This window comes from Equus przewalskii, chromosome 14 (assembly GCF_037783145.1).
Source record: "Equus przewalskii isolate Varuska chromosome 14, EquPr2, whole genome shotgun sequence".
Taxonomy (NCBI): domain Eukaryota; kingdom Metazoa; phylum Chordata; class Mammalia; order Perissodactyla; family Equidae; genus Equus; species Equus przewalskii.
This window is the reverse complement of record NC_091844.1, coordinates 60630710-60657917: the sequence shown is the minus strand read 5'-3', so window position 1 is coordinate 60657917 and position 27208 is coordinate 60630710. Positions and strand designations below refer to the sequence as shown.

Below are 27208 nucleotides of genomic sequence, written 5' to 3'. Positions count from 1 at the left end.
CTTAGCAGATTGCTAGCACACTGTTTCCTGTTAATAGATGTAGATACTTAGAAAAAGAGCTTTCTGAGGTTCCAGAATTCACAGCCTCAAATTGACTCATACTGGATGAGGCCAGCAGAATGGAATCTTTGGCAGGTTGTCCCTTCCCTTCAGAAGCACTTGAGTTAGATCAAAATTAATCTAACCACAAAGCTACAGTGAGTGAAAACAAGGCGCAGACTTGAAAATGCTCAGTTAATGGCAAAGACTCATTGAGGACCTCATGGACGATAGACAATACTGGGCTTGCCGTGGGGTATGGTGATGAGTAAGACATGGCCCAGGCTTGAAGGAACTCACCACCTTGCAAATATCACCTCTGCCAGTTTCAAAAGCATTTCAGACCTTTGGAAGGTAATAAGAAGGGAACAGAGTAATCTGCCTTCAAGAAAAGAATCAATTAATAAAAACTGGCTTTCTACCAAGTAATGAAAACTGAATTTAAGAAAAAGCTATAAAGTAATATGCCAGATTGAAATCCAAACTAGGAAATCAAGGACCTCAAAAAGCACACACCCATATGAAAACTGATGACAGTTTTTCATATCCCTACCAATTTACCTATGGTTTTACTTGGAATCATAACCGTTCCCGTCTTACTGAGAACTCAGTGGATTTTCTTATTTCTCTGCTCCCTTAACATCTGTTCTGAGTAATAGCCTTGGAGTGACAATGTCAAGAGTCCTTTAACTTTCTCTTTGCTAACGTATTACACTTGGGTGGTTGAGCTTTCCAGAGCTCCTCAGTCAGCTCTTATCTCCAGAACGTCAGCCTAGCATTCTGTTGGTTGAAGCCTTGAGGAGGATGTTGGTGGTGGGTGGGAGGATTACACAAGAGTCAGGAACATGGTATCAACGCAGGGCACATCAGCGCAGCAAGACACATGTCAAAGCCAAAAACTCCTTGAGGATGGCTTGGAGTTGACAGGTTCCTTCTCATAGCTCAGGGAGCACTCCTTAGTTCTTCTTTGAGTTCTTTAGATCATCAAATAGTATTTATTATAGACTCATATGCTTTTAACATTGTGTTAGGTAATTAGGTTGTTTGTATCATGCCTACTGAATCTAACTAGTGGAAATTGTCCCTGAATATGCACTTTCAAAAGAACTTTATCAAATTAAGAGACTTGTAATTAATTATCATGTCCATCTGTTCCCAAAACATTGTTCCAAAGAAGATGGCACTTAATAACAGTTTGGGTTTTTTTTTAAGATTAGTTTGTTAGTAGACAAATTTCTCTAATTCAGTTCATTTTAGGTTGTTCCCTTTAATTTGGATAATTTATCCAGCTGCTTTTTGGGAATAAGTAAAATTAAATTATACAATATGTAAAATATGCATTAGCATAGTGCAGATTTAAAACATTCCTGACTCTTGACATGCTCTCCTGGTAGCATTCTCTTTGTTGTTAAACACATGCAGAATAAATTTGGAAATATATTTGAAGCTCTTCTTTCTCAACTAAGAAAAGAACATCTATTCTGTTGCCCTCTGTCACAGTAATTTTTGGCCCAAAGAGCAAGTCAACTCATAACTAAAAAAGCCAGAGTCTATATTAAACTCTGATGTTTTTAAAGCAAAATAATTGTAGGAATTCCATGTTGTTATTGGACTTATCCCCAGATTGAAGAAAATGTGCTTTCCTAGAAGTAAAGCCCTTGCCCATTGGAGATGAGCTATCTCCCTAGTAGAGAGTTTAATTTGTCAATAATTCACTTCAGATGTGTAAGCCCTGCACTTCCTATACTAGCGCCTTATGCCCTTTGTGTTTCACCACGAATTTGACCAATTTCTAGTCTTACTTTATATTTGTTTCAGTCCTGAAACAAAGCTCAAGGCTCTCACTCAAGTAGTCTTCAGTGGCTAGCAGTTTGGTCTGAGTGGGCCTGGCCATCAGCAGACACTGAATACATGGCCCTCTGACTCACACTGAAAGAAAGCAACTCAACTGAATTCCATAAGACTTTCAATCAAGTTGGAAAGCAGAATCCACAGCATGGATAATATTGAACCTCAGGGGACTTTCCCCACCCACCTTCATTTGATATTATCATCATCATGACACGGGCAAACAGAAGAACAGCTCCAGAAGGTCCTGCAAAAATGTTTTTTCAAGTTATTTACATAGCTAATAACCAAATCTAAAATATTAAAATCTTACCTCTTCTGGAAATACCAGAAAAGCAACCCCAAATTTCGTGGAATATATTTTACTCTTCATTTGCATCTTTCTGTCGGATGTAAGGGATAGGATGCCTCATCATTGCATAGATCCAGTTCACAGAAGGTTTGGGGTTGTATTTGCCCATAGACGTTGAACTGCTGAACTGCAGCCCTGGAGATGGAGGCTGCTGGTTTCTCTTGGACTTGAGGCTCAGTCTGTTGTGAATGTATTGCACAGACAAGTGCATTTTAAATTATCCTTTCCTGACTTTGCTTTTGTTTGAGAAGGAAGTTGTATGTCTTGGCTCCTGTGATAGTAAGATCGAAAACTTTGATTTCCATAGCTAGATCATGGATTCTTGAAGACTTTAGGGCACTTCCTAAGACATTAGATTGTGTACGTTTTGAATACAAGGATACACCTTATATATTGCTCTCTCATCACTGCCTAGCACAGGTAAATATTCAATAAATGCTTTTAGTTAAATGTATAGATAGTTCATCTGGGGTGGGTCCTAGCATCAAAACCGCACAGTGTTTTTGGTCTGTTCAGGGGAGAGTATTTGAGTGTTTATCATGTGCTGCATATTATGCTACCTGGTGGGGCTAAGATGAAGACACCAATGTTAAGGAGCTTCCAGTCTAAAGGGAAGGTAAATAGGTATAAACCATTGCCGTTTAAAGTGCTACATGCCTTAGAATTCCAAGTGTGCAAAAAACAGGCTCACAGAGCAAAGATATACTAATTCCAGTTTGGAAAGCTGTTGGGTTTTTCTTTTGAGCTCAGTCTTTAAGAATGAGTCAGAGTTCACCAGATGGAGAAAGAGGAAAGGGCGTTCTACGCTATTGTGGTCATTGGTTCCTAAACTTTAAATGTATCTTGCAGCTTAAAACATTGGCATTAATCCCACCTGTCTTTATGATTGAAGACAAATGGAGTTGATGACAGTATTAGTTCTTCCCGCAGATAAGCACCCCAGTGTAAGACTATATCACTTGTTTAAGATGTTTCATTACTTTCCTATTGCTTATAATTAAAAATACTTCTTAATATGGTATACAAGGCCCTTTATTACCCAGCCCTGGCCTACCTCATTAGCCACATCTCCTGCAAGTCCCCACACAGTATCCCCAATTCCCATCCCAACACATAATATGTTCAGGTGGGCTGAACCATTTGCTCCAACCTAAACACACTATATTCTTTCTTTCCTCTGTAAATCGGAGTAAATTCTTTCCTCTTCCTGGAGTGTGCTCACCTCTACCCCGATTCCCCCACACTTGATGGACACTTCACCATCTGTGCTCAATCCAGCCGCCCTATGCGTGTACACACACACACACACACACACAGCAGCAGCCGTTTATCTTTGTGCCTCTAGTCAGAGAAAACATCATGGACAAAGCGATCCTTGGGGATAAATGGAGGTCTCTTAGGCATGTGAGGGGTATCAGCGTTGAAGACGTCAAACAGCTCCTGCCAGGAGTGTGTTTTTCCCCAGCATCCCTCAACAGCTTGGGTATCAGCACAGAGGAGGTAATTGGGTCGAATCACAATTTGCAGTTGGCAGCCTTGGGGCTGAATTTGATCCCAAGACATGTTTTTTTTAATTTATCCTCTTTTTTTTTTTTTGCCATCTTTAAATTAGTCATCAGCATGTCAAAACTGGGGTGCTTCACATAAAAATCTAGCTTCTCTTGAGCACTTGGAAGGTATAGCAACACTGACCATCCATTTCTGCATGAAATGAGTAGTCAAGCGCCCTGTGAGGGCAGAGAGCCCCTCTGTTTTAGGATTTCTGCCTGACTCCTGAAGACTTGCAAGTGTGCCATCTCTGGGTTTAACTAAGTTGAGGCTGGTATCAAGAGACCAGATATGGATGGGGCTTAAAGGGACAGGAAACTTAGACATCATGAAGATGACTCGGGCGGAACACCGTGGGTTTGAGGCTGTGTTGTTAAGAAGGTATAGTCAGGACAAGGCCCAGGCTGAGGAGAAAAGGGAAGGATCTGGGGTGTAGATGCCTCAGTGAGATTGAAGAGTCGGTGAGGTGGGAGCATGGGCGTGCGAGGGCTGGAAGGATATGAACCATTGTGATCAGCGAGGAGGATGCTGCCTTGAGAGATTTAGGAGAGCTGTGGCTGGAGTGGAGGGGATGGCAAGGGTCACTGGATTCCAAAAGATCAAGTGAGGTCAGGGTGTTGAAAATGCTTTGTCCACATAGACACTGAAGCTTTCCAAATTATAATTTCATAAAATAGACAACAGGTGTTGAGTGTTCCTGTGGTCCAGGCGCTCTCTTAGGTGCTTGTCGTGTATCAGTTTATTTAGTCCGCAGAGCAGTCATGTGAGATATGGGCATTTTAATCATTCCCATCTTACATATGGTACAGTTGAGGCCTAGAGAGATGATGTAACTTCACCCAAGATCACACAGCTCCTAAGTGGCCAGAACTCAAGCCTAAGACCGCCCGAAGTCAAAGTGTGTTCTCTGAACCTCTGCCCCCTTAGCAAATGGGCAGAAGGCAAAGCCACAGAGAGGGCAGGCTTGCATGAAAGAGGAAAGCAACAACGTGGGGCTAACCAGGGGTCGGCTTGGAGAATATCGACCTCCCTTCCAGCCCAGGTGAACAAGTGAGTGTAGGGGAATTCACAGTCTCACTGAAGACGGCTATAAGGAAATAGTGTTTTCGGGTGAGCCAGGTAAGTGTTAGAACAGGTCTGAGTGGTCCACTCTGTGATGATGTTCAGACGCTGCGAGAGTTTGTCTGCAGAGGAGAGGTTGGGGCAGGCAGAGAGGTTGGCATGGAAGGATGAGTCCCTGGGAAGCAAAGCAGCACTGTGTGGGGATATGCATTCCCGTGAGGACAGGAGACAGGAGGATCCTGCACTTTGCACTGATGACAGGGATGAGAGGTCTGGGAATTGACAGTTCACATGGATCCAAGTGGCTGCATGCTTCAAGTCAGCTGTCTCAGCACCAGCTCAGGTCCCAGGTGGCCCTGGAGGCCTGAAGGAGTGTTAGCAGCCCAGGCAGCGGAGGCTTTGCTCAGATGTTCAAATAGAAGGTTAGTCCTGAGGTCGTTGGTGTTTGTCTTCACATGCCCCGGGAAGAGATGGAATAGTCCACATCCATCGTGTTCCACTTGTGATTATATATCCAACACCTCCCTAAACAGAGGGCCAGGAACCTGTGTATCCCCAGCCCCACTCAGCTGAGTGCCTACTGCACTTACACACTCAGCAGATAGTTGCAAAATAATTGCATGTTCCTAAACAAGTTGGTTCCATGTTCCAAAGCATCCATTTCTAATGCAGTTGGCAAGTCTAGCTCTGAAACGAAAATACCTTATGTTGTTATATTAAAACTTACTCTCAGGGGACTGGCCCTGTGTCCTAGAGGTTAAGTTTGGTGCACTCCACTTCGGGGGCCCAGGGTCACTTCCTGGATACAGACCTATACCACTCAGTGACCATGCTGAGACAGCGACCCACATACAAAATAGAGGAAGACTGGCACAGATGTTAGCTCAGGGCAAATCTTCCTCAGCAAAAAAAAAAACAAACAAAACAACTTTCCACATCCAAACCCACTCCTTCTGCTTCCCAGAGTGCAAGGTGCTGGTTTCCTCTCTTACTTTTCCTAAGTGGTTCTGTGTGTGTCTCTTATGCCTGTCCCCTCTTTACTGTCGAAGGCTGTCTTGCCCACTGTGAAGTCTTTCCTCCAGACTTAAGGAAGCGAAGGCAGGGAGCCTTCCATCCCTGGACTTTGTTGTGACCGGTTTGTTGGGCTGAACTGAGTGCGCTTCAGCATGCCTGCCAGATCCCAGCTCTCGCTTTTCAGCAGGGGCTCAGACCCTGGGGATTCTTTCCAGCGGTTTCAGTGCCTCTGGTTCCCCTGCTGCTGCGAGTGAGTCCCTTCAAGCTTCCCCAACCCTCTCCACTAGCCAGTCAACTCCAGCTGCCAGTGTGCATAAAGTGCCAGTGCTTTCTCCTCACCACACCTACTTACTGTGGGGCGTGGTTCTCGAAGACACTGCGATAAATCTTGCAGGACCGTGTGGACTTACAACTTACATTTTCCTACAATTTATAGCACTTTTCTTTCAACTTGGCACCTTAAGATAAGTTTCCTGAGGCACATGCAAGCCTTGAGGGAGCAGTAATCATCTGCCACTTGAGAAAGCGAGGAAGAGGAGAGCTATAATGACAGCCTTCTTAAGGGCTTGCAGTGGGCTTTATTATTATTACTAATGTTAGGAAATGCAAAGGAATATTTTACCTAATTGCCCTCAATTGATACCTTGCCTATAATGGAGCATATCTTTCGATTACTCCTTGCTGGAAAAAAAAAAATCACCGCCACCACAACAATACATCATGATTTTACTGTTGTCTCTGAAGGGAAAGTGGGGAAAAAGGTGAATCTGTACAGATAGCAGCTCCCTGTGGTAAGGGGAGGACGGCTGCTGGGAGGTAGGGGTGCTCCTCAGAGCTGGGCCGGTGCTTGCTGCAGCTCAGGCACGTGCTGAACTGCCTGGGTGGCAGAATTGCTAGGAGATCCGGCAGGAATGAGTTTGAGAAAGGGGGAAGGGGATTTGTTACTTACAGTGAGACAAGAGTCAAATTGTGATCCTGAGAAACCTCCATAGGGAGGAGAGCAGTTTTCCATAAGGATAGTTGGACCCTGAGGTAGGAAACCCATTTCTTTTTGGATGTTTTATTTGCAGTATCTTTCTTTTTTTTTTGTTAGCTTATACATTCCTAGAAAGAGGTAAAAAAAATTTAATCAGTAGAAGCATAGTGCATCAAATTTAATTAAAGTTGAAGCTACTTTCTATAGAATAGGAATATGTTTTATGTCATTATAATTTCCACTCTTGACGGTTATTAATACACTGTGTGTGGAATCCTGGTAGTGTAAGTGCTTTGCCCTTTTAATTCTGCATTTATCCTTGTTTCCTGACTCGAGGGCGACCTCCCTCCCACCTATAAATAGTCACTTTTGATTTATAGACAGTGATTCTCCCCTTTCCAAGGGCTCAAGCACTCCCTTCAAGTGTGGAATAAATCCGGAGACATCGTTTACAGAGGGCCCCACTGAGCTCTTCTCCCTGTGGCATAGGGGTCTACTCAGGGAAGATGAGGAATCTGACGGTTTGCTGCTTCCAGACTTCCTCCCCTGCAGAAGGAGCTATCGTAGGAGAATGTTAGGATAACATTTGCCCTCCGCTCTGCGTGACGCCCACCACAGGGGCACATTCCAGGGGCACTCCTGTGCTTTGCTGAATGGCAGAGAGGGTGGCAAAGAGGACTCCTCGCCCCACGGCCTCTTCTAACTCCCTATAGTTTAGTGTCCTTTACAGTTTCTCTAGTCATTCGGGCGAAACAAACTATTGATTTTTCAATTTAGTTATAAAGCCTTAACTTCGTTACGAAGACACGCCTGGTAATGTGGAGACACCAGCATCTGGCTTATTGTTTCTTCTCCTGCTTAGTCTTCTGTAGTAGGAAAAAAACCAGAAATAGTTGCAGATGTGTAAGTATACCCCACTGCGCTACCCCCCCCCCACCCCCGCAAAATTAAGAAAGCAGAGAGAAAGCCTGTTTTGAGCTGATCCTGAAGGTTGAGGTGCTTGGTGAGGAGGAGGCAGCAAGTGTGGGCATGCGAGATTGTGGTGTGCTCCAAGGACAGGGTGCGGGCGAGGAGAACCAGTAGAAAGGGCTGTGCCAGGATCAGACGTTGCAGTGGTGGGAATAGGAATGGCAATAATAGAATCATGGAATTTATAGTTAGAAGAAAGCCCATTATGTCCCAACCATCTGATTTGATGGATAAGAAAATAGCATCCCAGAGTTTGTGGCTTGCTAGTGGTCACACATTTTCTGGTGGATGATGAGACTGGATAGTAAACAAAGTTGTTCTTTTTGCACTCCACGTGTATCTCACTCCTTAGCAACCATATTCAGGTAGAAAAGAGTCTTTATAAATGATGGAGAACAAGTGCTACTGATCATCCTCATTAAAATGATAAAACTGGTTGTACTTGGATTTTTCCAATGGAAAGTGCAAATTAAACTATGGCAACTGAGCCCCTGAACCTCTAGGAGCAAGTTTCTCAGAAAGTGGGTCCCAGATTCCCTTGAATGGAATCTCTTAGAGAGCTTATTACATAGGGCTCTCCTGGAGCCCTGCCCCAGACTTGCAGAGAAACAATCCTTGAGTGTGGCACCCTGGCCTCTGCATCCTAGACAGATTCCATAGTCTTTCCCGCCATACGCTAACTTTGAAAAGTGCTGCACCTATTAGCTCTCAGTCTAAAATTTATAAAAATAAAAACCATAAAAACAGTGCGTGGTCTAACCTGACTTATTTATCATCAAAAGAATGTTTATTCCAGATTATTGTTTGGATGCCTTTATCATTCATTTTTCATTTAAGACAAATAAGACACGCCCCCTGCACTAGGGGAATTCACAGGAAAAACAGTAGGACTTTGGTTTGGTATGATGAGCAGGTCCACTCCAGGAGTTTGGTACCCTGTGTACTATTGAAGGTTGGAGGAGAGAAAATTAATCCTGGTTGCTTTTTTGATCAGAAAAGGCCTGGTCGGGGTAGGTGGTCTTAGGGCTCTATGGAATTCACCAGGTGCAAAAGAGAGGCAGGGATTTGAGGTCGAGTGGACATCTGAACTGTGCCCTGAGTGATAAGGGGGACAGGGGGTGGATTCAGTGAATGGCAGGTTGCCATTGTTGCTAGAGTGCGGGCATGTGGAGGAACCAGTAGAATATGGAAGCTAAAAGATAAGTAGAGGCTAGACTTCGAACATCTCGTAAGCTGTGCTAACACTCTGGCCTGCCTGAGACTCTGTAGTCCAGGAAGCAAACACACGAAGGGAAAGCCTCCATCCGCACTGCCTTCCAGCCAGCAGAACCAGCCAGCGTGGGCCTCCTAAGGCGGGGAGTGCCCTCTAGGGGCCTAGATGATTTCTGAGTGCTGTTCATCATTGTACTGTGGCGCTCAGATGCCCACTAAGCTGAATGCATTACCTACTCAAGAGAAAAAAGACAGCTTAACTAAGTCCCACCTGGCTGCAGCTGTGATTACATTATGCAAAAATTTATTAATGTGGTACCTTGATCGATCATTATCTTAATACTGAGGATAACATTGGAGGCTTGATTTTTTTCTGGCAAATTGCAAATACAGGTTGCTTCTTGTTTGCAGTTAAAAAGCCCATAGCACATATATCGTATGATTCTCTTTATATGAAATTTCCAGAACAGGCAAATCCATAGACACAGAACACAGATTAGTAGTTGCCAGGGGCTGGGGGAGGGGGAAATGGGAGTACAGGGTTTCTTTTTGAGGTGATGAAAATGTTTTAAAATTAGGTAGTGGTGATGGTTGCACAACCCTGAGAATATACAACCACTGAATGGTACTCTTGAAGAGGGTGAATTTTATGGTATGCGAATTATATCTCAATAAAGCGGTTGTTATTTTATTTATTTATTTTTAAAGCCCTTAGCACTTCTGCTCTAGGTATCAAATCGCTCTGCCTGAAGTAGCTTTTTTGAGTTCATGCTATAGGAATCTCAGTGCTTGCTTCTCACTTTCTTTTGTATTTTTCATTTGTTTTGTTTAATATTATCCTCCTTTTATTCATCTCCAGTTCTGTTCCATTTAAGAAGTATTTATTTAATGACTGTACGTGATAGATACAAAGAGAGCTTGTGGTAAGATGAGTATCGAGTCACCAGGAGACAGAGTGAGAAGTATGGTATATTTGGGGGTTCACAAGAGGAGGAGCTGTTATCTGAGGTTGGCCTAGAAAGACAGATGGTATCTAGACAGACACTGGAGATAAGGGCTGGATGAGGAATGTTCCGGAGTGGGTAGAGCGAGCAGCAAAGACAGCAAAGTGGGGGTTTGTTTGGAGAACAGAAGGTGACTGAAGAGAAATACTGCAAGATTGAATTGGAGAAAAGGTATGTGGACTTGAAAGTGTTGAATGCTAGGCTGAGGAGCTGATCAATTAAATGAGGAGTAACCGAAGATTTTTGACTGCAGAAGTACAGGAACAGAGCCATAGGATGGGTGTGGCATGGCTTGGGACAGGGAGAGACTCAGGTAAGGGAGGACCAGGTTAGAACCTGGAAATTGGGGGAAGGACGCTTTCAGAAGTGAGGGGTAAGTGGTGACATCGATTTATAAGCATCTCTTTCTCGTCTGTAAGTCTGTTTCCTCTGCCACTAATCCACAAGTTTTCTCCATTCCCTTGCTTGTTCTTTATCCAGGCACTGGGATAAAGGGTAAGAGGAAGATTATGCGGGGGCGGGGAGGGTGAGGACAAAAAAAGAATAAAAATGAAGAGAAATGATGGTGAGGACAAGATATAGTTTACATGCTTCCATTGTTCTGTAATTCAGCATATCTTCTTCATGACTCAAAAGAAGAAAATCTAGTCTCTTCTAGTGGAAAATACAGGACAGGAAACCTTATTAAATTTCAGGTCGGGTGTTAGGCTCCGTCCCTCACTATTCCCATCTGTGAAAGGGAAGAATACCTACCTCCAGTGTAGGTAAACCAGAGAATCTAGAATAATCTTATTAAAGAATCTTTTTAAGCCACATTAGACTGACATAATTTGTCGACATAAATTTCTTTGGGAAATAGAGGTCCTGATGGGGTACCCCATTTGTTACCTGACCGAGTGAGTGTGGACGTGTCTATCAAAAGATAACTCATGTGAGTTGTATTAATGTTGAACTATATGAAATTGCTTTTTGACTGTTTTTGTCCTGCAAAAAACAGCAGTTCCATAAAGTTTCAACTTAATAGAAAGATGTGAGGTGAGCCCAGATTTTCACCTTTTCCAGTTCCTTCTTTATTAAGGTGCTAATGATATTTAACATCTGCCAATCTCAGGTTCAGAGGAAGCAGTGAGAAATCAAGAGATGGCAACAGGCAGGGAGGGCTTTCTAAGGGGCTAGTAGAGAAGGGGAAATGAGCTGGGAGCAGGCCAGCCAGCAAAACCCCGGGCCTCTGACTCTGGATCTGTAATGTGCAGTCCTTCTGGGTTTAGAAGTAAAAGTTCAGCATAAAGAGTTTTCCTTTCCTAAGTGGGTCACTCGGCAGTTGTGTGCAGTCTTAGATCTTCTGCTGTGTGCTGGAGACAACCTGTATGGGTCTCTAGGAAAATGAGAGATTTTTAAACGTTGGGAAATAAGTCAAAGGTCAAAGGGGAAAAGGAAGATGTCGAGTGGACGTGGTTGGGGTGTTCAGGATGGTGTGATTTCTGACAGCCTCGCGGAGAGCCTGGCATTGAAGGACATCCCAAGAGATACTTTTTAGTTGATTGTATGCTCTCTGGTGTTTAAATCAGAACAATTCCCTGGAAAACATCAGTAGGCAAGAATGTGAATCCTCGAAGATGAGGAAGAAATGTTTAGCTATTCTTGTAGGATGCTTTCATTGTAATCACATCCAGACATTGGGCTCAGGGTGTGGCCTTTCAATACTTAGCCCCATTAATCTGTGAACTTGGATGAGTTTAAGTTGTACAGAGTGTCAGTTGCAATACATGTCCACAATATATTGTTACTCCAATATACGATTACATATTGTGATTAGGTACTTGAAACTGCAGTGGCTAGTCATGTAAAAATGGAAGACTATGGGATAACCTTGCCAGAGACTAAAAGCCCAGTTCATATTTACTCAGCCCTAGAAGGTGATTGTCCTGTAGGCATATAGATTATGAATCGAGAGCTCCCAGCTCTGCTCACAAAACAGGCAAACATTTATTTTAAACCATTGGCAGAAATACCATTGCAGCAAAACTTAATTACCTAACACCCTCTTCTCCCAGGAATCCAGTATTCCCATCATCCCACATGGAAGAAGCCTGAAAGGGAGGTCATTCACACCTTATCAGTGGCTTTAATGATCTTTGGTGCAAATTTTAATTTAAATTTGTTTCCTTTTTAGTTCTACAGTTAACTATAAATGTAATTAAACCTCTGGGCTTGGTTATTGAAATACGTGTGGACTAAAAGTATATTTTAATTTATGAAAGATTCCAAGAACAATAGGAGATCAAAGCAGTTGCTGAAATAAGGGGGGGAAACCCCAGAATTAATGAATGTGGTAAAAGTTCTTCCTTGCTGGGAATGTCACCCTCTCCTGATCTTTGCCCCTGTGGTGCGTTAAATACTCACACACTTCCTGCAAGGATCTGTCTTTTTAGGATGGCTTCCTTTCCTTCCTTTCAACCTGGGAAGTCCCTCAGTCATCCTCTCCACCCTCTGACCCACTTCCATCCCCAGGGGAGTCCCAGGGCAGGAGTCTAGCTGCTCCGTCCTTGTATTACAGTTGCATCCTGACCCCCTGGTGCCCTGAGCTTCTCATTTCCTGCCTCCTATTTCATTTTCACAGATCAGCATCAGGCAATTGACAACATTTTCTCCTCCTCTTATTTTTACCTGCCTCCTATTTTTCTATGTTTAGGCCAGTTTCATGGCAGAGTTGGAGTTGTGGGTGAGAGCCAGCACAGCTAGCTTGCATCCGTCACCTCCTTCATGCACATAGTGATAAAGGCACATGTGCAGTTTAGAAGATCCAAAAAGTTAAGACCTTCAGCCTTCAAATAGCTGCCACAAAATCCACTTCCTAAAGCTTATGCCCTTTATTTAAAAGAGCTCCTCGGTCTTCAGTCAGAGTCTCTTTCTTCTGTTAGACACAATTATAAATTAACGCGGCTCAAGATGAGGGTGCTGCTAGACGCAATCACTGACCAAAAAAGACTGAAAAACTAATAACTTAATAGCTGAAAGAAGAGTCAGAAAAATCTGTGAGAAACACCTAGAGGTCACCATCAACACAGCAGCAACATGGGGCCTTTTAACGCAAGAGCGTGCATTCTGTGTGAGCCCCTGCTAGCGTCACTGATTTATGGAATAACATAATAGTGTATGCATATAAAGATGGCCCTGAGTCATCACAAAAATGTTTATTGTGCTCAATACTGATCTGGTTAAGTAAGAAATGAAGTAATGCATTTTAGGAATATTTCTGTCAAAATGGTTAAAGTTAAAAATCTGGGTGTATATTAAGGAGATGGGCCTTAGTTATTTGGAATGCAACTTAGGTTAGTACTCCCTCCCCCTTCCCCAGTGACACCAGATAGATAGGACAGTGTCATGTAGACAAGTTTGCCACAGCCACAGCCACGTTGTTTGTGGTCTCCCGACTTCTATGTTGTGTTTATTCATGGGGTTTTCCTTCCCTTTTCTTTGGTTTCAGATGCGAGTGTCTCTCTGGCTTATGTGGTTTCCCCGTGTGTGAGGTGGGATCCACTCCCCGCATAGTCTCTCGTGGAGATGGGACACCTGGAAAGTGCTGTGATGTCTTTGAATGTGTTAATGGTACGTGGGGTTTCTCTTGTTCTCAGACAGTGTCCATTTGTGCAGAAGGAGGAGGAGGGAGGGTTCAGTCTAGCCGCTTCTGCCTTTAGCCAGGCAAGGAATATACTCAAGGACTTGATGAAACTCACTCAGAAAGAAGATTTGCTTCAGATCTCACGGTGCGGGAAAGGAAGTTAGGAAGGGAATCATCATTCCATCCATCAGAAAGAGAATTTTGGAAATGAAATCGCAGATTGCATGCAGCTGTCATATTCTGCTGTGTTTCAGTAGGGCAGAAATCTTAGCATTTCAAGAAGAGGATCATGGAACCTATAATCAATCATATTCCTCCTGTCATTGACCCCCTGCCCATTGCTGTCAGGAGATAGTCTCTATAATTAACGCTACATTGGAGCTACCTCAGCCTGAAACAGCAAAGACGGTCCACTAGTTTAGCACATTCCTACTTAGGGAGAACAGCTTTGACCAGTGCTTGGTCCTTAGTATTAGCCTGCTTTTGGCTTGAGCCTTGTGGCTCAGAAAAAGGATTCTGCAGTCACAAGACTTCTTCAAATAGAATCCACCTCTCCCTTTCACCTTTCATGAGAGGGTTTGGTGTTTGGTGACATCGTGTTTATTGAATTTGGATACTAGAAGGGAAGAGAACCTAAAACATGCCCGTCCATCAGAATTTTCAGAAGAAAAACAATAAAATTCAAGCAAGTGAAATGTCAATAATTTTAGAGAACGCCATTTAGTCAATACCTAGACAAGCAAGGAAAATGAAGATGGATTTGGACAAGTACAACAAAATTACACATACAGGAACATCCGTAGTAACTACTGCCTATAGGACACACCAGAGTTCAGCAGATTTTCTGTCTCTCCCAAGTCTCCCATCCCCCACAAGAAAAGGGTGTGTTAAAGTTGAGTCCTGTTTCATTGCGTCCTGTAGTTTTTAGTCCAGTGGTCCCATGTTGTTTGGTTTTGTTTTGCCTTGAAGAAACATTTGCAGTGTGGCTTTGTGATTAAGAGAGAACAAAGAATGGAACCAAATGACCTCAATTGGAAACTGGATCCTCCACTTACTAGCTGTGTAACTTTGAGTGTCTTTTGGTCTCCCTAGGCCTCAGTTTCCACATCTGTAGAATGGAGTGAAAATAGTAAATTAAATGAGGTTTTATATGTGAATCACTTGGAGTTGTGCCTCAAGAACAAAGAGTATTTATTATTTTGTGTGCCCACCTCCTGTTCACATCCAAAGACACTATTCTGGACATTCCAGGGGGATAGAGAAGGTGGGGTGAGCTTCCTGACTTAAAGACCTTATAAATACAAGCACGAAGAGAGAGGTCCAGAAAAAGTTCTGTGCGCATAAATCTCTTCTCAAAGCTTCTCCCCACCCATACTATACTCCAGCCAGTAATAATGTCTGTTAAACACCAGCGAAGGACCAAGCAGACCTTTTTTCTCTGGTACCACTACAGTCAATTTATTGTAGGTGATATTATGTGATTAGTTGACTCATACTATTTGAGACCGAAATAGTCACTCCTTGCCCTGAGCTCCCAGTGTCTCAGATGTGCTTCCTTTCATCACCCTGCAAGTACTCTCGTGTCCTTCTCTCATTCTAGAATCTGAACTGCCAGAGGGCGGGGAGTCTATCCTTGTGTCTGTGGATATTAACATATTGTCTGCCTCACAGAGGGCACCCAGGTTTTGTTGAGTGAGCAACTGAGCGAGTGAGTGATGTGGTTCATACCACCTTAGTTCCCTCTAGAGGTGGCTGTTAAATACCAGCCCACAGAGGGCTTGTTTGGGAGAATGCTCTATCTTTTACTGCCCTACACTTGAGTCTTCAGTCATTTGTCCCCTGGAAATACCGTGTCTCATGATACGATTACCTTGCTTCTTGGTTATAGAAACCCAAGTGTCATGTCTTTCTTATCAGGACCTTAACTCTAACTCTTGTCCCAATGTGATGTGACTCGGACTGCTAGTAACTGCACCCCTGCTTTAGTGGTCTCGGATTAGTCTTCAAGGCCTGCCCCTGTTTATAGCCTCGCTTTTTACAGAGCTCTCACTTCGGTAACAGGACTCGCCATCTGTCATGAGAAATGTTGAGACAACAAAGCATGTCGCTTGTATCTGGTGGTTGCCTTTCTTGCCACCACACATTTGTGAGGTGATCTTTGCTTTATTTCTTGTCCTGCTTTAGTGTCTCTATTACTGTATTAGTCACTCAATTGTATATGAGACTAGAAACTATAAGACGATGAAGATTCGTAATCCTACAGAAGAATGTTTAAGGACATCCCATCTCAAAGTCTGTGTTTTACTCTTTTTGACATATACATACATATGTGCATACACACACACAGATGTGAGTGTGTGTGTGTGTGCGTGTGTTTGTGGATTTATTTATTTGCCATCCAGTGCCCTGGGAAAATCTTACAGTTGTCAGAAGGTCACCATTAGAGGATACTACATATCAAAGATTCATTATCATTGCCTAGAAAAGCAGAGATCTGTTATATAAAGCCTTGCTTATCCACAAAGGATTTGAGGCAACTTTACAGTGAGAACAAATAGAATGACATAATGGTAAAATATTAATTAGCAAAGAGAGTCAGAACCATAGAGTTGTACGTAAAGTTGAAAAGCAAAAAGAAAGAGCACCCAGGTATGCAGGCCGTAAGTGTCTATGCAGGTGATTGCAGGGGTTAAACGTCGAGTTAGGCTCCCATGTTCCTGGCCATCAAAGTGAAAAGAGAGAGAGAGTCAGGTCCAGGGTCCCTGCTTTAGGAGAGAAAGAGCCTATTGGACAGAGCACCGCTCTTCTCAGATGGACCCTTAAACAGAGAGCGCTGGGTGCTGCAGTCGATCGTGTCCTCAGTTGCTTTAATACCACCAATGCAGAAACTGGTTTCCTGTGGCTGCTCCTCTCAATAAAAAGCAAAAGCAAAATATTAAAATGCAGCTCAGTGAAAGCAGTTCTCAGGGGTCAGTTTGACATGCAGCTGGAACCTAGATGCCTGGAGCATTGTCTCTTGATTTTGAGAACTCCCCAACGTGTAGGAATAGATCTAGAAACCCAGTTCAGGAGGCAGTGGGTTGAATGTTAACATAACTAACCCCACATGCAGAAACGGAGATTACATGGCAGCATTCAGTTCCTAAGCTGCCATCCAGATGATCCAATGCTTGCGTTGTTTCTTTTTTTAAGATAAGCATTAAAGTGAAAACGCAAGATTAAAAAATTTTCATGAGAAATCCTGAGTTTTGGAAACATTAGCCTGGATGAACAGATGGAGAGAACGTTCTCCATAAATATTACTTCTCTCTTCAGTTGGTTTGGTTTAGTTTGAGTGGGTGGGGATGGGAGAGTTGCAAACCAGATGGTGATAGTTTGTGACTGCATCCTCTGACAGTGTCCGGAACTAGGGCTTGTGAGGTGTTGGTTGAATGAGAACTCTGTTGTTTAGAATCCAAAGGAACAGATGGTATGATTGAGCTCCTTTTATGTAAACTGAGAAGTCATCAAAATCATCACCCAGAAGTATGATCTCCCTAGCAGTAGTGGAACAATCCCAGATCTCCTTCAGGAACAGTTCTATGTCTGCCCCAGCCTACAGACAAAAGTTTTACCATCAACAGCTGGAGCTGAGTGATGGCCACTACTTTCAGACGGGCATGCATTCTCTATTTTGTCATAATATACCCTGTTGTCTTACACTGACCCACCTCTCTCATTCCTGGAGGCATTTGAGTAGGAAATCTCATCTATGGAATGTGGAAATAATCGTTTGGTTACTTAGATGTGATCAGCTGTCCTATGTGTATGCATAAAAATCTAAACAAAGTAGAACCTCTTGGTTTGATTGTCATAGCCAATAACCGTCTCTTCCAGCATCAAACACTGACATGAGGATCAATCACAAGAGAGCCATACCCGAAGTCAGCTTGTTCGTCATGTAAAATTTTGGCCTAGAAAACTCAGACCTGCAGTCTGTTAATAAGAAAATTAGTACAAAAACATCAATTCAGAACCCATTGCCTCTATAGTAATAATGCTCAGTAATGCTTCTAGGGGCGTAATGTCTGTTTTTACAGTAATGGAGATAATATGGTGCTTTGAAAGAAATATTCCACTCAACATGCATTTATTGAGCACCCCTCATGTTCTGGGGGCCTTAGCAAGCTAATTTTGCTTAAGAGTGATGCAATCTTTTGCAGTTCTTTATAAGTATTTTTCCCTTTCCCTTATCCTGAAGTAGTATCTGTTTGGGGTACTCTAGTACTCACACTCCCACTGCCCCCCATAGAAAAGGGTTTTTTTCTCTTCGGATATTTGGAAGCCATGTTCCCTGTCTTTGGAATTACATTGGTTTGCTCTTGACTTACGGAGAAATTTTCAGACATTTCCCATCTGTCATACAGTTGTCTCTCTTGGCTTATGATGTCTACCCACTCGTTCACCCCCAGTGAAATGAGACCAGGGGCAAGATATTGGCCATTTCCTACTGAGAGACTGAAGAGAACATGCAACAGAACTCTATCTATTTGGATTTTTTCTCCACTTTCACATTTCACATGAAGTTCTTCATTTTAGTCTCCTTCACTAAAATTATATACCTATCACCATCTGCCAATCAGTGTAATTTGGCAGGCAGTAGAAGTTATTAACAGCCTCTTCTAGAAGGCTCTTTTCCAGGAGTCCTGGACTATATTGAAGAGGGATGAGAAGATTCCAGAACTTAGAAACATAAAATTTAATTGGGCAAACGCAAAACACATACAAAAATCACTAAGAAGATACTTTTATGCATCTCTGCATTGAGAAGTACAAATTACATACTAAATTATTTGTTCGTAATATTTTCTTTTCCATATCCACTTAAATTGTCCTCTTATAGAGGTAAGTGGTCATCTCCACGCTGTTCTGAGATTCACATCTATCCCTGACAGGTGAAGAAGAAATTAGTCATTGCTCCTCAAAGACCACTGCCAGTCTTTTTGTCATGTACTTCTCTAAAGAGCTTCTGTAAGTTTCTCTCAACATCACACAGGGATTTCGTTATATTGTATGACTTTTTATCCTAAAGAGATGATTGTGTTTTCTAGGCTGTGTTTCTTGGGACTCTCCGTCTCTCTAGATTCCACTCCCTTGTTCTTTGTACCTTAGCCAGTGAAACCAGCTGCCCAGTTCCCTCATCAGTCCCGACCCCTCCCGCTTAAGCTTCCGCATGCCCCATCATGGAAACGAGTTCATCTGGGGCAGTGTTACTCGTAGCCAGAATCTTCCCTCTTTACTTCTTCAAATCTTGCACCAAGATTTGTGGCTTCACCCAGATAATAGATGTGGTTGATTAATGCAATTAGGTAATTAATAGTGATGGTTTATAAAAAATTTTTTCATCCGTTGGAGCAGATTCTCAGCATTTTGTTAGAGTACAGTGTTTTACCTCACTCCACAGCATGCAAGTTTGATTTATAAAAGCACTGCATTTTGTACACTTTGGAATTTATGGTCTAACTGCCCAGTTCCTTTTAGTCCCATCTCGGACTAGTATGTTGGCTAAAAGTATATAGAGGAATTCTGAGCCTAGAGTAAGATGATTCTTTTTAACGTAACGTTAATTTTCTGAAAAAAAGAAACAGTATATTCAACCAGCACTAAGGAACAGGTTCAAATGTGCAGATCACTGTGCTGTATGTACACACAGCTCATCTCACACTAGTTGTATGACTTTAGACAGATCACCTAATCTCTTTAAGTTTCATTTTCCTAATCAGAGGAATGGATATTAATACTTGTTCTGTCTTCTCAACTGGACAGTTATAAAGTCAAATGAGAAAGTCATTGTCCGTAAGTACAATACAAATGTAAATATATTCAAATTAAACTGCAATGAAAGTCTTTAAATATTTCAAATGCAAGATGACATATTAAGAAATGATGTTGGGACAGAGGAGCCCATGAGAGATGTGCTCTATCATAATCCAATTTTCTCCGCCTTATTAAACAGAGCACCTTAGCTCAGGAGAACCTTCTTTAGTTTGAGAGTATTTTTATTTTACCACCTTTATTGAGACATATTCCCTGCAATTCACCAATTTCAGTTGCACAATTCAATGGTTTTTAGTTTATTCACATTATCACGATTTTAGAATGCTTTGATCAATCTCCCCAAAACTCCTGAACTCAGTAACAGTCACTCCCCATTTCCCCCAAAAGCCCCCAGTCCTAGGCAGCCACTAATCTACTTTCCATTTCTATAGATGTGCTTATTATGGACATTTCATATAAATCGAATCATATAATATGTGGTCTTTTTTGGCTGATTTCTTTGACTTAGCATAATGTTTTCAAGGTTCATTGATGTTGTAGCGTATGTCAGAACTTCATTCCTTTTTATGGCCAAGAAATATGTCGTTGTATTTGTTGCTTATCCATACATCAGTTGATGGACATTTAGGTTGTTTCCACTTTTTGGCTCATGTAAATAATGCTACTATGAACATTTGTGTACAAGTTTTTATGTGAGTATCCATATCCCTTATCATATATATAATTTTAAGTATTTTCTCCTATTCTGTTAGTTATCTTTTTGTTGATGGTATTCTTAGAAACACAAAAGTGAATGAAATCCCATTTAATTATTTTTTCTTTCATTGCTTGTGCTTTTTGTGTCATGTCTAAGAAACCATTGCTTAATCCCAAGTCGCAAAGATTTACTCCTGTCTCCTTCTAAGAGCTCTATAGTTGTAGCTGTTAGATTTAGATCATAGCTCTCTGATCCATTTTGAGTTAATTTTTGCATATAGTGTGATACACAGTGGTTCATTCTTATTTTTTTGCATGTGGATGTTCATTGCCCCAGCACCATTTGTTAAGATGACTATTCTTTCCCTCAATGAATTGTCTTGGCAACCTTGTCAAAAATCAGTGAATGTGAGAGTTTATTTCTGAACTCTCAATCAGTTCCATTGAACTATCTCTGTCGTAATGCCGGTGCCACACTGTCCTGATTACTGTAGCCTTGTAGTATGTCTCGAAATCAGGAAGTGTGAGTCCTCCAACTTTCTTCTTCTTTTCAAGATTGTTTTGGCAACCCTGGGTCCCTTACATTTCCATATGAGTTTCAGAATTGTCTCGTCAATTTCTATGAAAAAGACAGCTAGGATTTTGATAGATGTTACATTAAATATGTAGATCAATTTGGTGAATCTTTTCATCTTAATGGTATTATCTTCCAATCCATGAACATGGAATGTCTTTCCATTTGTTTGAGGCCTTCTTTAATGTCTTTGAACAATATTTTGTAGTTTACAGAGTACAAGTTTTGTGCTTTATTAAATTTATTATTAAATATTTTACTCTTTTTGATGCTATTCTGAATGGGATTATTTTCTTCATTTTCATATTGTCCATTGCTAGTGTATAGATAAACAATTTATTTGACTTTTAATTGTACCCTGAATTTTGTTCAATTTGTTGATTAGTTCTGAGTTTTTTAGTAGATTCTTTAGAATTTTTTATATATAAGATCATGTCATCTGCAACTAGAGATAGTTATACATCTTCCTTTTCAATCTGGGTATTTTTTTTTTCTTGCATTAATTGCCTTGACTATGACCTCTAGTACGGTGTTGAGTTAAAGTGGGGAGAGTGGACATCATTGTCTTGTTTCCGATCTTAGGGCAAAAACATTCAGTCTTTCACTATTAAGTATGATATTAGGTGTGAGTTTTTCATAGATGCTGTTTATCAAGTTAAGGAGGTTCCCTTCTTTTCCTAGTTTATTGAACTTTTTTCTCAGAATCCTAGTGGTGTCTATTGAGATGATCAGGTGGTTTTTGTCCTCTTTTCTGTTGACGTGCCATATTATGTTAGTTGATTTTTGGATGTTAAACCAACCTTGCATTCTTGGAATAAATCCCACTTGATCATGGTTTATAATCTTTTTGATATGTTGCTAGATTCAGTCTGCTAGTATTTTTTTCCTCAAAATTTTTGTGTCTATGTTCATAAGTGATATTGATCCATAGTTTTCTTTATCTTATAATATCTTTATCTGGTGGGAGTTCTTTTAAGTCAACCAAAATTAAGGATAAGGAATGAATTTAGGGGAGAGTGTTTCAGGGTAGAGAAAAATTTCAGAATCATTGGTATCATGATATGAATTCTAAATGCAGGGCTCTTGAGTCTTTAGCAAAGCATAACTTGAAACATGATGGAAAGATCACAGGGTTTTAGTTGAAGAGTTACTGTTTTTGTTTCTGCTTCTGTCATATACTAAATGTGTGACTGAGCAAATTACCTAGGATTTCGTCACTTCTAAACTCAGGATAATATCTACATCAGACCTTTGTTATTGGGATTATGTGAAGTAATGCATGTAGAAAGTGTTTTGTTAAAGGCCAAGCACTGTTAAAATTACAGATTATTAAAACAGATAGAGAGAAAAAAGAATTTAGGAGAGAACATGGGAGGAACAAAAGAACATCACCTCCAAAAAGGCCTAAATACATTTTTGAGGCAGAACGAAACCTAATGTGGAGACAGGATCATTTATTTGAGGTAGCGAATGACTTAACAAAACAAATATGTCTCTTTAAAGCACATATCAGATAGATGAGTTTCATGGTCAAGTCGTTACCTTTATTTGGGGTAGGGGGAAGTGAATGTAGATTTTGCCAAGGAAAATATCAATTCTTTGGAGTAAAGAGGATAACAATGTGTTTTGTTTATTTTATTTTACTTCACTTTACATTGCTTTATTGCTTTGGTTACAGAAAATTATATTGACTTTAGTAAATTTCCATTAAATTATAACCTCATGCTATCAGACAATTTTCTAGAGGCTGTTTGAAAAACATAGAAGGACACGACTCAAAAATGACTTTGAGGGCTGGCTCAGTGGCATAGTGGTTAAGTTCACACACTCCGTTTTGGTGGCCCAGGATTCACAAGTTTGGGTCCCAGGTGTGGACCTACACACTGCTCAAGCCATGGTGTGGTGGCGTCCCACATACAAAATAGAGGAAAATTGGCGTGGACGTTAGCTTAGGAACAATCTTCCTCAAGCAAAAAGAGGAAGACTGGCAAGAGATGTTAGCTCAGGGTTAATCTTCCTCACCAAAAAAAAGACTGAATGTACCTTTTTTGTTTGAACTCCTTTCAGAAACAAAGCCAGCCTGTGTATTCAACAATGTGGAATATAATGATGGGGATATGTTTCGAATGGACAACTGTCGATTTTGTCGATGCCAAGGGGGTGTTTCCATCTGCTTCACTGCCCAGTGCGGTGAGCTGAACTGCGAGAGGTACTATGTGCCTGAAGGGGAGTGCTGCCCAGTGTGCGAAGGTAGGAAAAGTGGCTAATGAAAGATTAATAAGAATATAAATGGTTCAGAGTTTTAACATCAAAATTGACCTAATTCAGTTTCATCCAAAAATGAGGGAATATTTAAGACATTCCCTTTTTATGACATTGTGGTCTATCTTTTAGGACTTTGGTAATGCCAGGTAGACTGTGTGAAAATACTTCTCTGAGGGAGGTTACACCCTAGGTATAGACGATGGGTCGCCTGTTTCCATGGGCCCACATGAGATTCCCCGGAAGTGCTTTCTGTTCCTCCCCTACAATTCTAGCAATTCCTCAGCAAGTCCTGGGGACATTGTTGTCACCCTGACATTAGAATTCACCCCCTGCTCTCCTAGGGTTGCTCAGCTAGGACGGGACAGCCCTAGTCACTGACAGTCTCCGTCATTTGGCTCAGGGAGGAACTAACCCTGCCTCCTTTCTGATACCCATGCCACTCCAGGTGGGGTCGGACCCTGTGGCAACCCCTCCTTTTAAAATGTGTGGCGGTGAGAGTGGGGTCGTGGTGTGGCATGGTGGTGACACTGACTCAGGGCCCAGCCAAGTGTCAGGTGGCTGTGGGCAGATCCTTCCTCTATCCCCCTCATCATTGAAGAAGTAATAGTCCCATGTTCCTCCTACAGGCCCTCCCTTCCCATCTCTGATATTCTTAAATAATAAATATTTCAGAATGATAACTCTGAATATAATTCACTACAACCCACGCATTTTAAGGATTAGGAAACTGAAGTTCAGAAAAGTAGAGTCCCTTGTCTGAGTCTCCAGTGAGACCATGAGCAATACCCCCACGCCTTACTGTGCCTCTGGTCTGACCATCCTGCTGTGTTTCCCCAGAATTCAGGTCGTGTGAGCCTTCTTGTCCTGACTGGGCCACAGACCTTCAGTCTGGAGTCAGACATGCCAGCCTTGTGCCTGAGGTTCGCCCTGCCCTCATCTCCACACGTGAAATGGGAGGACAGAACGTCGGCCATGATCCATACCGCTTTGTTTTCTAAGACCCTTTTCAATGTTTGAGCTATATTTACCATATAATACTGAAGATCTGAAGATACATAAAGTATGCAGACTGCATTGCTAACATTGAACAGTTGTTCATAACAGTGAAGTCCTTTGCCATTAGAAATTATTTAGCCAACATAGGAGAAAGGTGGTTCACTTTTTAGGTGTCATTGGAGATTTAAAAAAAAAATCACGTCAAACTTTTACCCTTCTCAATTGATTTATTCCCTAGCTACCCCCAGTTTGTAATAGTCTCTGAAACTGTGTAACAGTTGGTGGTATAAAAACACAGATAGAACCTCTGTGTAATAATCATAATGAGTTGTTTGGGCACAGATCTGGTTATGTCTCACTTCCTGGAATTCAGATCTAGGCTCAAAGTAGAAATGAAGTATGCAGTGCAATAGTTTTTATAAAGAAATTTATAAAGTCTTATCTCACTCGGGTCTCTTGGCTGCTTCCATCTCTGGCAGACTGCCTTTCTAAAGCTGTGACTGCATGACTTTAAATTTTGGCCTTCTAACTTCTTATAACACCTATTACCTCTTTAGAATAAAGAGGACCAAACTCAGTACTGCCTGGACTTTGCGCCCAGCACAGCAGCACTTGTTTCTTGAGGCCAGGTTTTATGTGTTTCTGAAAAAGAAAATCGAGTGATGTATCTAATTGCTGTCATTATAAGGATATTTGGGGATTTTGTATGCAGTATTTATGTCTTTGTCGATAATCTCAGAAAAATGTTTTTTGTTTTTTTTTTTACAGTAGCCTTAGCTACTTAGGTTCCCCAACCTCAGCTGCTGCTCGGCTGCCCAGCTTGTGGGGGGAAAAATGGCATAGGTTCACAGGCTTCCCTCTGGGGCACAAGCAGAGGCTCATGGTATGTCTGAACCAGGCTGTGTGTGGTTTAGACAAGGAATGTCAGCCTTGTGGTGAATAAGGCCACAGTAGGAGCCCGCCATCCTCCTCACTGTGATCCCCGTGGAGTTCCAGGCACCACGAGAGAGGGAGGCTGCAGTTAGTCCTGGAAGTTACAGATTACCCTAACTAGATGGGAGCATTGTTCTTTCCACTGTTCAGGTGGTGAAATTGAGGTGTGATAAACATTTAAATCGACAACTCAGAAGACATGGTCAGACCTAAAATGGATCTGTATTTTCTAATTATCAACCCACAGCTCTATCCACAAAGTTTTGCTACCTTATGAAGTGTTAACACCTGCACATTGGCTTTTATGCCACAGACCCCCTGCCCTATCTGCAGTGTCAGGATGGGTGGACATAAATTCAGTATGACAGCTGCTTTTGCATGTCTCCCTAGAGATACCTCATGCAAGCCTGAGCTTCTGCTGATCACAGCTGGAAAAGAACGGCTGATGACTAGAACCTGGGAAAAAAATGTCTCTAGGTGCAGGCAGAGAGAATATTTAGAATGCCCTCAGTCTGACTCTGCACTCATGTTTTCGTTTAGATCCAGTGTATCCTTTTAATAATCCTGCGGGCTGCTATGCCAACGGTCAGATCCGCGCCCATGGGGACCGGTGGCGGGAAGACGACTGCACGTTCTGCCAGTGCATCAACGGAGAGCCCCACTGCGTTGCAACAGCCTGCGGACAGAGCTGCATGAACCCTGTGAAAGTGCCTGGGGAGTGTTGCCCCGTGTGTGAAGGTAAACCTTAGAGATTCTCATGAGTCCCTGGCAAATGTCTCGTATTGGATAAGCTTCTACTAGTGTCTTCTTGTTTGTTTTTTATTTCCTCAGGCATAATGTCTGCTTCATGCTGTTTCCTGTTGCAGATGAATTTATTATACAGCCTAAACTATTCATTTGGGGCTAATGTTGCAAATTTACAATAAGAATGGTGTGGTCTTTATTTTGCCACTGCAAATATGCTTATCCGAATACTTTACAATATCCAAATATGTATTTTTTAATTCAATTCACTTCAAGCCTAATTAACATCCAAAGGTCAACGCAATGCATAAAATTGGAAATAAGACCCAGAACTCAAGCGTAGCATGTTCAACTTGTAACGCTTCCATAAGCCCAAGAGTCCTGACAGCTAGAAGAAAAACCTGGAACTGTCAAAGGCAGTTTGCATTGCTCCTCACTCCTAGCATCCATTCTCCTTCTAATATCTCCATGGCTGTGGCTTGGCAATTCCTCTCAGGCGTTTACTTATGTCTTGGTTACCTACATTCACTATGTCTCTTCCTATTTAACAGAGAGGAAACTGAGGCATCCTGGACTAGTCTTTCTGTCTCAACCCCTGTTCTGGTCCGTTTCTCTCATCCTGGGGAGATTCTTTGCACGCTTACCCAAGTCGGGCTTAATTCTCTGTCCATGTCTGTTAGTACAGATAAGAGATTGAATATTTATACTGACAGATCCAATAGAGAGTATCCATCGTCAAGAAGCATATTTGCATAGTAAAATGAACTGAAGTGGGTCAAAATTAATCCATGTTGAAGAGGGATCCTTCTAGAATTAAAACAGCTATTAAGAAACTGACAGGTCTTTTCAGAAATTTGGTTAAGTTGACTAAGTCCTATATCAAGAAGTCTTTTGCTTCTACCTAAATTTTAATAAACTCAGACTTCAGAGTTCGCATGACCAGCTTCATTAACCTCTGAGGGGTTAGAATTATTAAAGACCTTAAAAATCATATAAAAATTTAAGCTGGAGGACCCTGGTTCTATTGACATCACCAATTCCCTCACCATTACTCGACTCAGAGCGCAGCTGCCACACTCCAAAACTTTATAGCTTCCAGATGACCAATTTGGTGGAAATCTCCCACCCCCTCACACATGCGTACACTCCTCCCATCCCCTAAAGGCAGTGTTTCAGCCCTAAAAAAAGGAGTGTGCGGGAGTATGTATGATGGTGTACAGTCGGCTTTATGAGAGAGGGTGCCTTGCTGAAGCAGATAGAGGTGGGGATATCTCTCTCTAAGAATTAGGGACCATCTGTTGTCAACTGGAAGTATTTGTGCATGATAATGTAAGAAAAAAGCATAAATAAGTAATCCAGTAAACACTTTAACTTCATGAGTCTTGAATCAGAAAGTTAAAAGTAAGACTGAAAAAACTTGTGAAAAAGTAGAGCCTTTCCCCTGAAAGTAAATGAAGGAAAGGAAAGTCCTTTTGCACTTACCTTTTTGCATTCGTTAGCATTTCCTTCATGGCAAGTAAAAAAGGGAAGCAGTTGG

At 41.8% G+C, this 27208-nt stretch overlaps 1 protein-coding gene across 1 annotated transcript in view; it reads left to right on the top strand.

Moving 5' to 3' along the window:
* The window catches only part of CRIM1 (cysteine rich transmembrane BMP regulator 1), a 187809-nt gene that overhangs the window by 93117 nt on the left and 67484 nt on the right, over window positions 1-27208 (top strand). Inside the window, exons 5-7 of the mRNA XM_070574085.1 lie at window positions 13512-13633; window positions 22801-22983; window positions 25468-25665. Coding sequence (XP_070430186.1) covers window positions 13512-13633; window positions 22801-22983; window positions 25468-25665 — 503 coding nt within the window. The remainder of the gene's footprint in view (window positions 1-13511; window positions 13634-22800; window positions 22984-25467; window positions 25666-27208) is intronic.